Below are 13,089 nucleotides of genomic sequence, written 5' to 3'. Positions count from 1 at the left end.
GGTGATTGGAGGGAGGTGGGGGTAGAAAGGCCCAGTCTTTGCAGACTGAGGTCAGGCTGTGAGTGGGTGTGAAGCGTTGGTTGGGGTGAGAAATGTTCCAGTCTTTTCATACTGGAGCCTTGCCTTAAGTAGGTGTGAAGTGGTGAAGGAGAGGGTACAGGGTCCATTCTTTGTAGACTGGAGTCTGGCTGTGTTGGTTGGGGAGGGGGGGAGGAGGTACCAGGGTTACGTTTCTGATTTTCAAACCTGCAGTAAAACCCATTCAGGTCATTGGTCAGCTGACGATTGTCCAAAGAGCGGGGGGCTTTCCTCTTGTAGCTGGTAATTTCTTGCAAGCCCTACCAAACTGAAGAAGAGTCACTAGCTGAGAACTTGCTCCTCAACTTCACAGAGTACTTTTCTTTGACAGCTCTGATTCCTCTTCTCAGCTTGCACTTGGCCTGCCTGTAGAGGTCTGCAAAAGTGGCGCTGTTGGCAGCGGTCAAAGCAGGTCAAGCGTCGCTTCCGGCCGGCTGCAGCGGCCATTTTAGCAGTCGCTGCGGCGGCCATGTGCGAGTAGGCTGCGGCGGCCAGCTGAGGCGGCCTTTACAGGCGGCCAACCTAGTCGCTTCCCGGATGCGTGCGGGGCGGCCGGCATCGATGGGCCTCGCCCCACCGCTGCAGGTAGGGACTCCACCCACCGTCGCCGGTGTTGTTGGAGACCGGCTTTGCTGCCGCGACCTTGGCAGACACTTGAAGCTGCACAACATATTACTTATTCACAATCTGGCACAAATTTTAGATAAAATTATATTGTGTTGCACACATAATGTTATGCCATGTAAGATAATGTTTTGCCTTGCGCCAAGATCTTCTTCCGGTTGAATAAATAGCAATTTACACATTTGGTTTATTTAATTTCAGTTAGCATGTCCTCGTCTTTTTAAACAGGTTCTAATATTAAGAGTAAAAAGAATAATAAGGCAAAAATAAATGATGAAATATGTACTTATAATAATAATTTTATTTATAGAGCACTTTAAAAACAATCATAGTTGCAACAAAGTGCTGTACATCACTAATCCTTGACAAAAAAGTTAATACACACCAATAATAACAATTAAAAGATGGAGTAAGTAAAGATATTCAAAATAAAGAAATATTAAAAACACTAAAAACAGGAGCAAAGTCTCATGCATGGTCAAAAGCCAGGGAGTATAAATGTGTTTTAACACTGGCTTATAACTCCCATGATATGTTATGGTGACAAGGGTCATTTAATTATGAGGAATCATAAGTAAAAGTATGTTTAAAAATATGTTTATGGTGGGTTGTGTAAATCAGGTCATGAAATATTCAACCATTTGACAACGTGATTTCCTGTTCCAGACGCATGGGTTTCTGTTTTGTGTTTCCCATGTCACTCAGTCTTCAAGGGAGTTTGATCCAATTCCTTCAGGTTAACTTTATTTCTCAATTGTGTTAGTCACCTTTCACTTCAAGTGTTCAATTCAATTAAATTCAATTCAACTTTAATGTCATTGCACAAATACTGAGTATCGGTACAACGAAATGCAGTTTTGCGTCAGTCCGTAGTAGTGCAATATAGAAATTTAAAAAAAAAGAGGATACAGAACAATAGAAAATGCAGAATAATTAAACAATGGGGACGGAGGGACCGGAGGAATCTATCGGCGGGACTCCGAGTTCAGCAATGCGACGGTATGATTGTAGAAGCTGTTCCTCATCCTACTGGTACGAGACCTGAGGCTCCTGTTGCAGCAAATCCCAAATAGTCTGACCTTGACCAGTCATTGTACCATTTTTGATCAAATGCTTATTCTGTATCTTAAAACTAGAAGCCAGACAAGAGAGACAGAGGAGCAGAAAGAAAATGGAGAAGGTAGCTGGGAGAAGATGTGTGAGAAAAAGTAATAGAAAGAGAGGGAAAATGTCATACAAAGAATCATGCAATGCACAAGAGAGGAAAAAAAACCTGTATATTTAAGAGGGAGTTAGACGTGGCCCTTGTGGCTAGAGGGATCGGGGGTATGGAGATAAGGCAGGTACGGGATACTGAGTTGGATGATCAGCCATGATCATATTTAATGGCGGTGCAGGCTCGAAGGACTGAATGGCCTACTCCTGCACCTATTTTCTATGTTTCTATAATAGTTATGTGGCAAACCAACATTATTATGAAATTTGGCATTGAATCAACCAATGCGTGTGTCTATGTATATATTTACTATTAAGATAGGAAAGTCATTTTTTAAATCAGCAAGTAAGGAATGGCATGAATTAAAGAAATCATAAGCACAAATACTATGTTGTGGAAAATGCTAATTGTCATAATTTATTTGGTCAGATTCCTGTTTTGGACTGACTGGGACTCCAGCTTCCCACGAATTGAGGTAGCTTCAATGAGTGGAGCAGGAAGAAAGGCCATCTACAAGGCTCTGGGGACTGGCGGATGGCTTAATGGACTGACAGTGGACTACCTTGAGAACAGAATCATCTGGATTGATGCTATGTAAGATTAATGATTTTTGCCTTTGGAAAACTTGAGCTTGTTCCTGGAATATATGTCCAATTATTGTTCCTCCTTTAAATATTGGTGCCTCTCAACAATTGCTTTAACTTTTTTTTCATAGGAAGCATTATTTACTGCCATTAAATGCATTTTTATTTTGTTGGTCTGCAACAAGAATTGTTTGGACATTTTTATTTGACAGAAGTGATGGAAACCAATCAATGGTCTAGACTTCACTCATTGTTTTTCTACCCATTGCAACAACTTTGTTGTTAAAAAAAAAACACATTTCTCACTGACTTCAAATAATTCCATGCACAGAAAGCTTGTTGTTTTCTTTTCTTGCCTGTCAGAATATCTTAACTACATATTTGGAACTTAAACAAGATCTCATTCATGTACATCACAAGAGGTTTATAATAGGCCAGAACTGAGAAATTTGACCAAAAGGACTGATTGGATGAACCACTTCTTCCCCGACCTGCACATTTAGGCTATCCCAAGCCTTGTTGAGAAATGTGAACCTTTCAGACAGTAGATATGGTTTTCATTGCAGCAGACAAAGGATTTGAATTTGGGGTGATTCCACAGAAGGACAGCCACATCAACTAGCAGCTGCAGAGATAGACTCCTCTGTATCTGGTTCTTACAAATGAATCTCATCATCCCATATTTCTCTTTCACTTTCCAAAAAGCCCTTCCCACTCTAACCTTCAAGAACCCATTTACAGCAGCACAGCATGCATTCTCAACTGTATTTCCACGGCTCCACATTCCCACTATTCATATCTGCTCCAAAGCTTTGTTAGCTCAGTGTGCTTCAGCATACTGATTTTGCAATCGGCAGGCATATTTTCAAATCTCTGCTCGAGCTTGCTCCACTCAATTCCCTATATCTCCACCTGTGATTTATTAAACTTAAATCAGGCACCAATCTGAAGAAGGGCAACAGCATTGGTAAAATTAAAAGTACAACACTTTACCAAGCCAGAAGTCTGCAATTTATTTTCATTCGTATTGCATTTTTTTTTGTTCTAGGTCTGATGCTATTTATTCAGCCTTGTATGACGGCAGTGAATTAATAGAAGTCTTGCGTGATCATGAATATCTTTCACATCCTTTTGCGGTAACATTGTATGGAGGTGATGTTTATTGGACGGACTGGAAGACTAACAGCCTTCTGAAAGCCAACAAGTGGACTGGCCACAATGTCACGGTGGTACAAAGAACCAGTGCTCGGCCCTATGACCTTCAGATTTTCCATCAGACAAGGCAACCACGAGGTAGATAAGCTGTTCAATTGATTATTGTTTTATGATAGTACAGAGAGCAAGATGATATAGTTATATTTGATTAATATAACACACAAGATAATAAATTTAAAAAAAAAGTTCAATAGCCACAGCTTCATTGTGACTCGAGGAGTTGTCTTCCCCATTGTATCCAGGGATCTTCTCAAGGATTCATCTACGAGAAAATTAACTGAAATGAATTAATCATAAGATCATAAGATCATGTGATAGGAGCAGAATTAGGCCATTCGGCCCATCAAGTCTCCTCCGCCATTCAATCTCCCTATCTATCTCTCCCTGCTAAACGCATTCTCCTGCCTTCTCCACATAACCTCTGACACCTGTACTAAAAAGTAAAGTAAAGTATCCTTTATTGTCATTCAAACCTTCCGGTCTGAACGAAATGTCATGCCTTGCAGTCATACATATAAGATTAATGCAATCAAGATTTATCAAAATTGCAAGATTTATCAAGATTGCAAGATTTATTAATCAAGATTAATGCAACTGCTTTATTGCTTTAGGCTCCAAAGTAATTGCAAAACAACTAACTTTGGAAGTAAATGTGGCAAGACAATAATCATAGCTGTTTGAACAATATTCTGGAAGAATCCAGTATTTTCATTTGCCTTGAATGTCCACTTCCAAAGACATTAGGATGAAAATTGTATTAAAAAAAAGATTTCAACAAATGCCTTGGGCAAATGGGAGGCTTAAAGTTCAGCCACTACAGTTAACAGTCAGTTTGTTTGATATTGAAGTGGGGGCAGTGGGGGTCTTGTCCGCCAGGACATCAGTCGTTAGACTGGAGAGCCTAAAACAGATTCTCTGGCAATGTTTCTCAAATTCAGCAGGTCTAGGTAGACATCAGATTTTGCCAGAAAGGAACGTTCTATGTTGTTTAGCGCTGCGAACAGCACGTTCGGCAAGTCCATTGGACTGTGGGTACTCTGGGCTGCTGGTGACATGCTTAAAGTTCCAGTGTTTGGCAAAGTCTTTGAACATTTGGCTGGAGAATTATGTCCCGTTGTCAGTCTGAAGGCGGACTGGAATGCCATATACGGAGAAGGGCTGACGAAGTTTCAGGATGACTAATTCAGAGGAGATGGTTGATAGGGAATCAATTTCAAACCAATTTGAGTACAAATCCACCAACACGAGATAGTGTTTCCCGTGCCCGTCGAAAATATCGGCGGCCACGGATAACCATGGTAGGGGTGGAGCCGGTTGGGACAGCAGTGGCTGTTTTTGCTGATCGCACATGACTCCGTTTTTTCCCAAATATACCTGGTCATTCCGGGTCAGTAAATCATTTATTTGGCATGTTGTAGGGTGGCCTCAGCACCAGGGTGGCCACCGTGGATCTCCTCGTAGTACTACTTACGCAGAGAGGGGGGGGATGACCGTCTTATGGCCCTTTACAATCACTCTGTCCTGTAGCACAAGCTCGTCACATTCCAGAAAGTAGGGTCTCAGTTCAGTGGGAGTGTTGGATTGTCTGTTTGGCCAGCCGCTTTTAATGACTGAAGTTAGCAGCTGGGGGGCTTTATCTATGGCAGTGTGTTCGGCAAGGCGGCGAAGGCGGTCAGTTGGAACGAAGGAAATCTTTAGAACGGAGAATTCCTCACGTTCATAAGGATGTTGTTCGCTAGTGGCGCGTGGTGCCCGTGATAGAGTGTCCGCAATGTGCAAGTCTTTACTTTTTTTGTAGACAATGCGAAAGTCAAACCGTTGAAGCTGCATCATCATGCGTTGAAGCCTTACTTGGGCAGCGTGGATCGGTTTGCTCAGTATGGTAACCAGAGGTTGATGATCAGTTTCTACCGTGAAAGTTTTGCTGAAAATGAAGTATTTGAATTTGGAGCAGGCAAAAACCACGGCAAGCAGCTCTTTTTCTATCTGGGCAAAGCGGTGTTCGGTATCCGTCAGTGTTCTGGAAGCATAGAATACAGGCAAAACATCGCCGTTGAAAGAGGTCTGCAGGCATGCAGTGCCTAGTCCATACTGGGATACGTCGCAGGTGATTGTAACCGGCAGGTTGAGGTTGAAGTAAGACAGATTCGGTGCACTAGCGAGCTGTAGCTTTAAAGTCTCGAAAGCTCGCTGGTGGTTTGGATAGCAGGACCAAGTGTTGTCTTTGTGGGTTAGTTGACGTAGGGGGGCTGATAGCTCACTGAGGTTGGGAATAAACTTTCCCAAGTAGTTAACCATGCCTGGAAATCGTTGTAGGCTGGTGACATCAGTTGGTATGGGCAGCTCTTTGATTGCTGCAGTCTTCAATGGATCTGGTATAAGTCCATTGCTAGTTAACACATGACCTATGTAAGTGACTTCGGGAACCCTGAACTTGCATTTAATTAGGTTCAGCTTTAAGTTGATGTCTCTGGCACGGTCCAGTACTTTGCGTAGGTTTGCATCGTGCTCGGTGGCATCGCGGCCATAAACCAAAATGTCGTCAACTATGATGGCACAGGGGAACTCTGTAAACAATTGTTTCATTGTGCACTGGAAGACTTCGATGGCAGAGTTGATGCCAAAAGGCATTTTTAGGAACCGGTAACGTCCGAACGGGGTGGCGAATGTTGTTAATGCCGATGAAGCACGGTCTAACGAGATTTGCCAACACTGAGAAAATCGTTGTGTTACCGATTTGTGCTGTAACATCTTCGATGGCCCTCATAGGGCAGTGGTGCCGTTTGATTGCCTATTCAAATCTTTAGGATTGATGCAGATGTGTAACTCCTTCTCATCTTTCTTTGTGGTGACAACCATGGTAGAAACCCAATCAGAGGGCTCGCTGACTTCGGCAAGTTCATCGTGTATTTGTTCACGCGTACCATGCAGGACACGGTGAGGGGCACATACGATCAGGGTGACTGCATGGTTGACAATGATCTTGTATGTTGTAGGCAGTCTGCCGAGTTGGTTGTCAAACAAATCTTTATAGTTGGAAAGCACCTGTTTTGGTGGTCCCTCTGTCAAATAGAGTTTGTGAACAGCATGCCCGAAATAGACCAAACCCAGGTCATGGCACGCATTGATGCCTAGCAGGGTTTCAGAACTTGGCTGAACGATGTAAAATAACAAGTCCTTGGTCTATTCATTGATGGTACATTTAAGATCGGCTTTGCCCAGTGGGTGAAGAGTTTCCCCTCCGTAAGCATGTAAAGTGGAGGAGTCTTTTCTCATGCGCACAGTGGTTCTTATCTTGTTGAACACTTTGAGTGACATGACGTTCACGCGGGCACCAGTATCGACCTTGGCGATCAGTGGTTAGTTGTTGACCATCATGTCACAGCAGGATCAGTAACTTTGCCGTGTGCGCAGGTTTAGGGAAAGTACGGCAGGCCCAATGTCTGAGCTATCAGAGTTGTTCCCGTGGGAAGATTTGTCTGGTTCATGAGAATCTGAATCCTGGTTCATGAGAATCTGAATCTGACTGGTCTTGTTGAATCAGGTGCAACTTTGACCTTGGAGCTGTACTCCCACTAGAACAACAAAAAATTAGCGAAGTGGTTTGGTTTTTTGCAATTATGACTTACTTTCCCATGAGCTATGCAAAATTGGCGGCACTTGGGGTGGAAATAGTTACAGTTTGTGCACCTCGTGTTAGGCATCTGAATCTTGCTGGATGCATTAAGAAATCTTTGTGGAGAGTAACTAGCCATATTCACATTTAGTTGTTGATTACCATTCGCGCTATCATAATCAGCCAGTTGTGCCCCAGTCTCAGCCATCTGACGAGCATGAATAGCCTGATCTAAAGTCAGGTCTGCATTTCATAATAGTTCAGCTCGCAGCTTTCGGTCACTCATTCCTCCCACAATTTTATCTCAAGCAAGCTCATTTGTTATTTCACCAAACCTGCATCGAAAACCTTTGTGTCTCAGGTCACTGATGAATCATTCCACAGGTTCATCAGGCTGTTGCACTCGGTCAAAAAATCTTGTCCTCGCAAGGATTCTAATGGACGGTTGGTCACACAGCTCTCTGAACTTTCATAGTAACACCATCGAGTTATCTATAGATTCTGCTCGCACTAGTGCCTGTCCATTCACATCCAGTTGGGCAGGTGCAAATTCAAACGAGTCAGCGCGGATCACAGCCTCCGGACCCGCTAGATTCAACAGTAGCGAAGCCTTCAAATCGTCGGGATCGTTGCGGTGAACGATGCGTATATAATGAGAGTAATCTCTCAAACATTCTCCATCGCTCGGCAATATCTGAATCAAACACAAGCGGGCTAGCCTTTCGACAAGAGTTAGCCATGTTCACACATCACAAAAAAACACGAAAATAAAAATTAGTAAACAAAATAAATCGCGATAAACAGATGTGGGGCAGACCCACTTCGACACCATGTAAAGAGTACATACTCACACGGGTTGAAACACAAGCATCTTTATTGTTCAGGTCATAACTACACAGCAGGTCATCACACGTTCACACTGCTACTCGAACTGGCAAGCAGTGGGCAGGATCTTATACTATGAATGTTACAATTAGGCGGGGTTATAAATACTAAGCATTCTAATTGGCTAACATGCTATAGCCAATGCTACAAAGCTGTTCCTGAACTTGGATATCATAGGTTTCAGATTCATATACTTTCTTCATGATGGTAGGAGTGAAATGTGAGCATGGCCAGGGTGATGTGGGTCCTTGATGATGCCAGCTGCCTTTTTGAGGCAGAACCTCTTAAATATCCCTTCGATGGTGGGGAGGCCACTGAAATTAAGTCATAATTCAGATCAGCTAATGTCCAATGTCGCTCTGTAGGCGTAGTTCAACTACAGATGGTAGAGTTAACCTATGCACAAAGGCCTCACAGCGGCTATTATGACATTAACCCATCAGCAGCACTTTACACCTGCTGGCACTGAGGGAGCAGAGTGCTACATCTCTGAGTTGAGATGTCGCACCTGCAAAATAATGTGTGTGTGTGAGGTTTGTTGTACACTGCTCCATGGGGAACCTGTAATCCTTGAAAAGAAGCATGTCATACTGTCTGCTGTTCTCTGACAAAAGCGAACAAATTGCACTCAGCTCCTTGAGAATAAAGTGAATCAGTGCAATCATTTATGTGTGGTGACAGCATTCTGTCAGTGATTTCAAATTTTTGCAACTCCAGCAGGGTGAATCCAGATGCATTGAAGTTCCTGCTGATTGTTATTTGACAATCAAAGTGCCGGAGAGCCATACAGCATTGTGCAGGCCCTTTGGTCTAACCTGTCCATACTGTCAAATACCCGTATATACTCATTCTATTTTCCAGCACTTGCTCCACAGCCTTCTATATCTTGGTGATAAAGTGTTCATTTTGATGCTTATTAAAGCATACAATAGTCTCTGTTTTTACCACCCTCTCAGGCACTGTAGTCTAATCTCCAGCCCACTTTAGCTGAAAAAAAAACCCCCATCTTCCTTGTATCCCCACTAATTCTCTTAATCTTTACCTTACATGCCTGTACCTTCTGGGTTACAGGTACTTCTGTTCTGGAGTAAAGTTTGCTGCAAATTTACCGCATCTATGCTAACTCACTGAGGACCCCTCTCAACCTATTCCATTCCAAGGAAATCAATCCCTGCTTATCCACTTTCTCCTCGTACCTGAAACACTCCATTCCATGTAACATCCGGTGAATCTACTTTTCAGCTTCTCTAGGGCAATCTCATCCTTTTGATACTGTGGTGACTAAAACTGTGTATCTGAAACAACAGACAGCAAATTGATATTGGATTTGATAAGCACTTGAAGACCCAAATCTGCAGGGATTTGGATCAAGAGCTTGCAACTAGAATTGATCTAATCTCCATGCGTGGACACAATGAACAAAATGGCTTTCTGTGTCATATAATTCTCTAATTTTCTGATTCTATTGTGATTACCATCATGACATCTGTGGCACATCGATCATCACTAATTCTTTAATTCTATTGTGACTGTTGTCATGATATGACATTCTACATTCTTAACGTGATCAGGAACTGCTTTTATTCTTATTATTATTTTGCTAGGATGCCATTCGACATGACTTGCATCATAATATGTGTTTGTGCATAAATTAGATTCCACCTTGGAACCATAAAAACATCGGTCAAATTCAAAATAGATGTTGTGCCTCAACTACCTGACATTTTGAAGAACTACCAATGCATTTGATAATCAATGAATGATTTTTGAAAGTACTGTCACTGTTATTTAAATATATTTGCCAGCCAAATTTGCATTCTGCATTTTGCCACGGAATGCAAGGACCAATTCCTGCTTGGTGTTGTTTGACAATTATGCTTTGCTTGGTGTCTCTACGGAATTTATCTTATTGCCCTTGTTCTTCTACAAATAATGCCATGGAATATTTTAGTTTCTGTTCAAATGACAGATGGTTCAACAAAACTCAGGAATGAAATGAAATGTCAGCTCAGCTTCCGTGCCAAATTACCTCAAGGAAGCTTGAGCCCCCTGCAACATGAAGCCGTGCAAAGCGTACCAACAGGGGAAAACTAAAGTAGTGCTGGTAGCATAAACTCTTCCATAACTCTGCAATCATTACAATCATTGAAAATTTTGAGAGTTGTTCAAAATGACTTTTGACATTATGAGAAAGCAGGAAATGTCATTTTGTCAGCTTAATGATTGCAGGTACAACAAACAGTTATTGATATTTTGCTAGCGATTAACTTTTACATTCGCACATCCACTCCTTGGTCAATTATTTCCCCAGATATTGAGTAAAATTGATCACAATACTCAAACAAAACTCAATTTTTAAAATCTAAACGGCTCTTACCAGCTGCTGACGTCACAATGCCCACATGCCGACCAATCCAATTCGCTTCTCTCTCTTTCTTCATTTGGGAGCCCGGCTCTCCTCCACTCCCCCCCCCCTCCACCGCTCCAAGTGCGCTCACGCCACGCCTCCCGCATCTGGACTCCTACATCCGCCCGCTCCAACCTCCTGCTCGCTCAGAGCCGCCCACGCACTCAGCTGCCATCCGACTCTCCTCCCTCCCCCCCCAGCCTGACTCTGTCACGCTGGCGGAAACCACAGATCAGCTGTTCCCCCGCTGCTTTTCGCCATCCTCGCTGGCGGCCCAGCAGACTCACTCGGGGTAACAGTCCGCCCACCCGCCCGCCCGCTCCGCCCTCCCCACCACCCTCCTCCCCGTAATCGGGGTCTGAACTGCCGAGGATGCGAGGCCATGGAGCTGAGGCTCACTCTGAGGCCGACGGCTGCTGGGCGGCCCTACCCCTCTCCTCCCTCCCTTCTTAATATAATATCAATGGGGTTGGTTAGCATGTGTGTGTGTGAGAGGTTGGTTAGTGTGTGTGTGATGCCTCAGGCCTCCCCCTCCTCTCGCAACCGCGCGTTGCGGGAACAGACCCAACGGGTCTGCACTTAGTCTAGTATTATTATAAAACTCTGATCTTGTATGTTTACTTGTGGGAATGCTTGCTTGAACTTATTCTTTGATTCACATCTCCTCGAAAACTCAACGCGGTAATGGTGAAATTTTTACATATTTCAGTAGAAATTTACCTCATGATTTCAAAAATCCCAATCATTTGTAAATTTGATTCAACTTTCCTGAGTTTTTTTACTAAAATTGTTCGCCAATCTGACATTTTTAAAATCTAACGAGCTGGATGACGTCACAATGCCTTTGTTCCTCATGGAAAGCTGCACAGAATTTTCAAAGCGCAGGGGCACTGTTTTTCACGAGCTGCCTCTGCTCCTCGCAGCCAGTTTTTGTCGAGGTAGGAGTTGATTTGCGTCATGATCAACCTCTCAAAGCGCTTCATCACCACAGGCGTTAGTGCCACTGGTCTATAGTCATGTTCTCCAGCGATGCTGCCTAAGCTGCTGAATGAATCCAGCATTTCATGTCCTTGGATCAATGGGACATGGACTTCGACCATTATGTTTCCTATTTTACAGTGTATTATAGCACACCTTATGCTAAAATCACTGAACTAGGCATGAGTTGAAGTGTTCTACCTTTTTGATATGGTTTGTATGAATAAAAAAGCATCAACTGAAATTTGTGTTTAAAAAAAAAAAGCAATCTTAACAGTCCTGTGCGATGATCAAGGATTCTGTGAACTGCTAAATGTGGCACGCAGACTCCATGATCTGTGGACATGTTGCTGCCACTCATTACAGGAGCTCAGTGCCACCAACCCACAACCAGGAGGATGTGATCTGTCACGGGAATCTCCCCTGGAGACGACTATGCCATTAGCTGCTTCTATCCTCATGGACACCATTCGCTGTGATGTCCCCAGTTCTCCCTCATCATTTTAAAATCACTGACTTCTTTTCCCTTTGTTCAGCTCAAGATTGATAAGGCAGCTGTCTTTTCAGAACCGTTACACTCTATGAGATGTGCAGGTTGTGTTTTATTACTCTTAAAGAGGCACAAACCATTAAAAATAATCTCTTAAAGCAACCATGCTACAATTTTGTAAATTTGTTTTGCGATTTTAATTGGTGTCAATGACGTATGCAAATCCGATTTACTGCATCAAAATTAAAGGGATATGCTCCAGTTTCTAGTAATGGTCTCTGAATGGTCTAGTAATGGTATCAATCGCCCTGTGGGCAAAATTAGGGCACATGATATTGGGGTAAAGTGCTGACATGGATAGAAAATTGGTTAAGGGATTAACGGGTCCCTTTCAGAATGCCAGGCAGTGACTAATGGGGTACCGCAAGGCTCGGAGCACAATATACATCAATGATTTGGATGAAGGGATTCAAAGTAACATTAGCAAATTTGCAGATGACACAAAGCTGGGTGGCAGTGTGAACTGTGAGGAGGATGCTATGAGAATGCAGGGTGACTTGGGCAGGTTGGGGGAGTGGGTTAATGCGGATTAATTTGAGGTTATCCACTTTGGTATCAAAAACAGGAAGGCAGATTACTATCTAAATGGCGTCAAGTTGGGAAAAGGGGAAGTACAACGGGATCTGGGGGTTCTTGTTCATCAGTCTATGAAAGTAAGCATGCAGGTACAGCAGGCAGTGAAGAAAACGAATGGCATGTTGGCCTTTATAACAAGAGGATTTGAGTATAGGAGCAAAGAGGTCCTTGTGCAGTTGTACAGGGCCCTAGTGAGACCACAACTGGAGTATTGTGTGCAGTTTTGGTCCCCTAATTTGAGGAAGGACATTCTTGCTATTGAGGGACTGCAGCGTAGGTTTACAAGGTTAATTCCCGGGATGGCGAGGCTGTCATTTGCTGAGAGAATGGAGTGGCTGGGCTTGTACATCTGGAGTTTAG

General features: G+C 43.2%; 1 protein-coding gene across 1 annotated transcript in view; it reads left to right on the top strand.

Annotated features, from left to right (window-relative positions):
* Positions 1-13,089, top strand: part of lrp1b (LDL receptor related protein 1B) — a 1,292,371-nt gene that overhangs the window by 739,993 nt on the left and 539,289 nt on the right. Inside the window, exons 26-27 of the mRNA XM_033023505.1 lie at positions 2,348-2,512; positions 3,551-3,795. Of these exons, the coding sequence (XP_032879396.1) occupies positions 2,348-2,512; positions 3,551-3,795 (410 nt within the window). The remainder of the gene's footprint in view (positions 1-2,347; positions 2,513-3,550; positions 3,796-13,089) is intronic.

This window comes from Amblyraja radiata, chromosome 7, assembly GCF_010909765.2.
Source record: "Amblyraja radiata isolate CabotCenter1 chromosome 7, sAmbRad1.1.pri, whole genome shotgun sequence".
Classification (NCBI taxonomy): domain Eukaryota; kingdom Metazoa; phylum Chordata; class Chondrichthyes; order Rajiformes; family Rajidae; genus Amblyraja; species Amblyraja radiata.
Note: the sequence above shows the minus strand (reverse complement) of the source record. Positions and strands in the feature narration are given on the sequence as shown.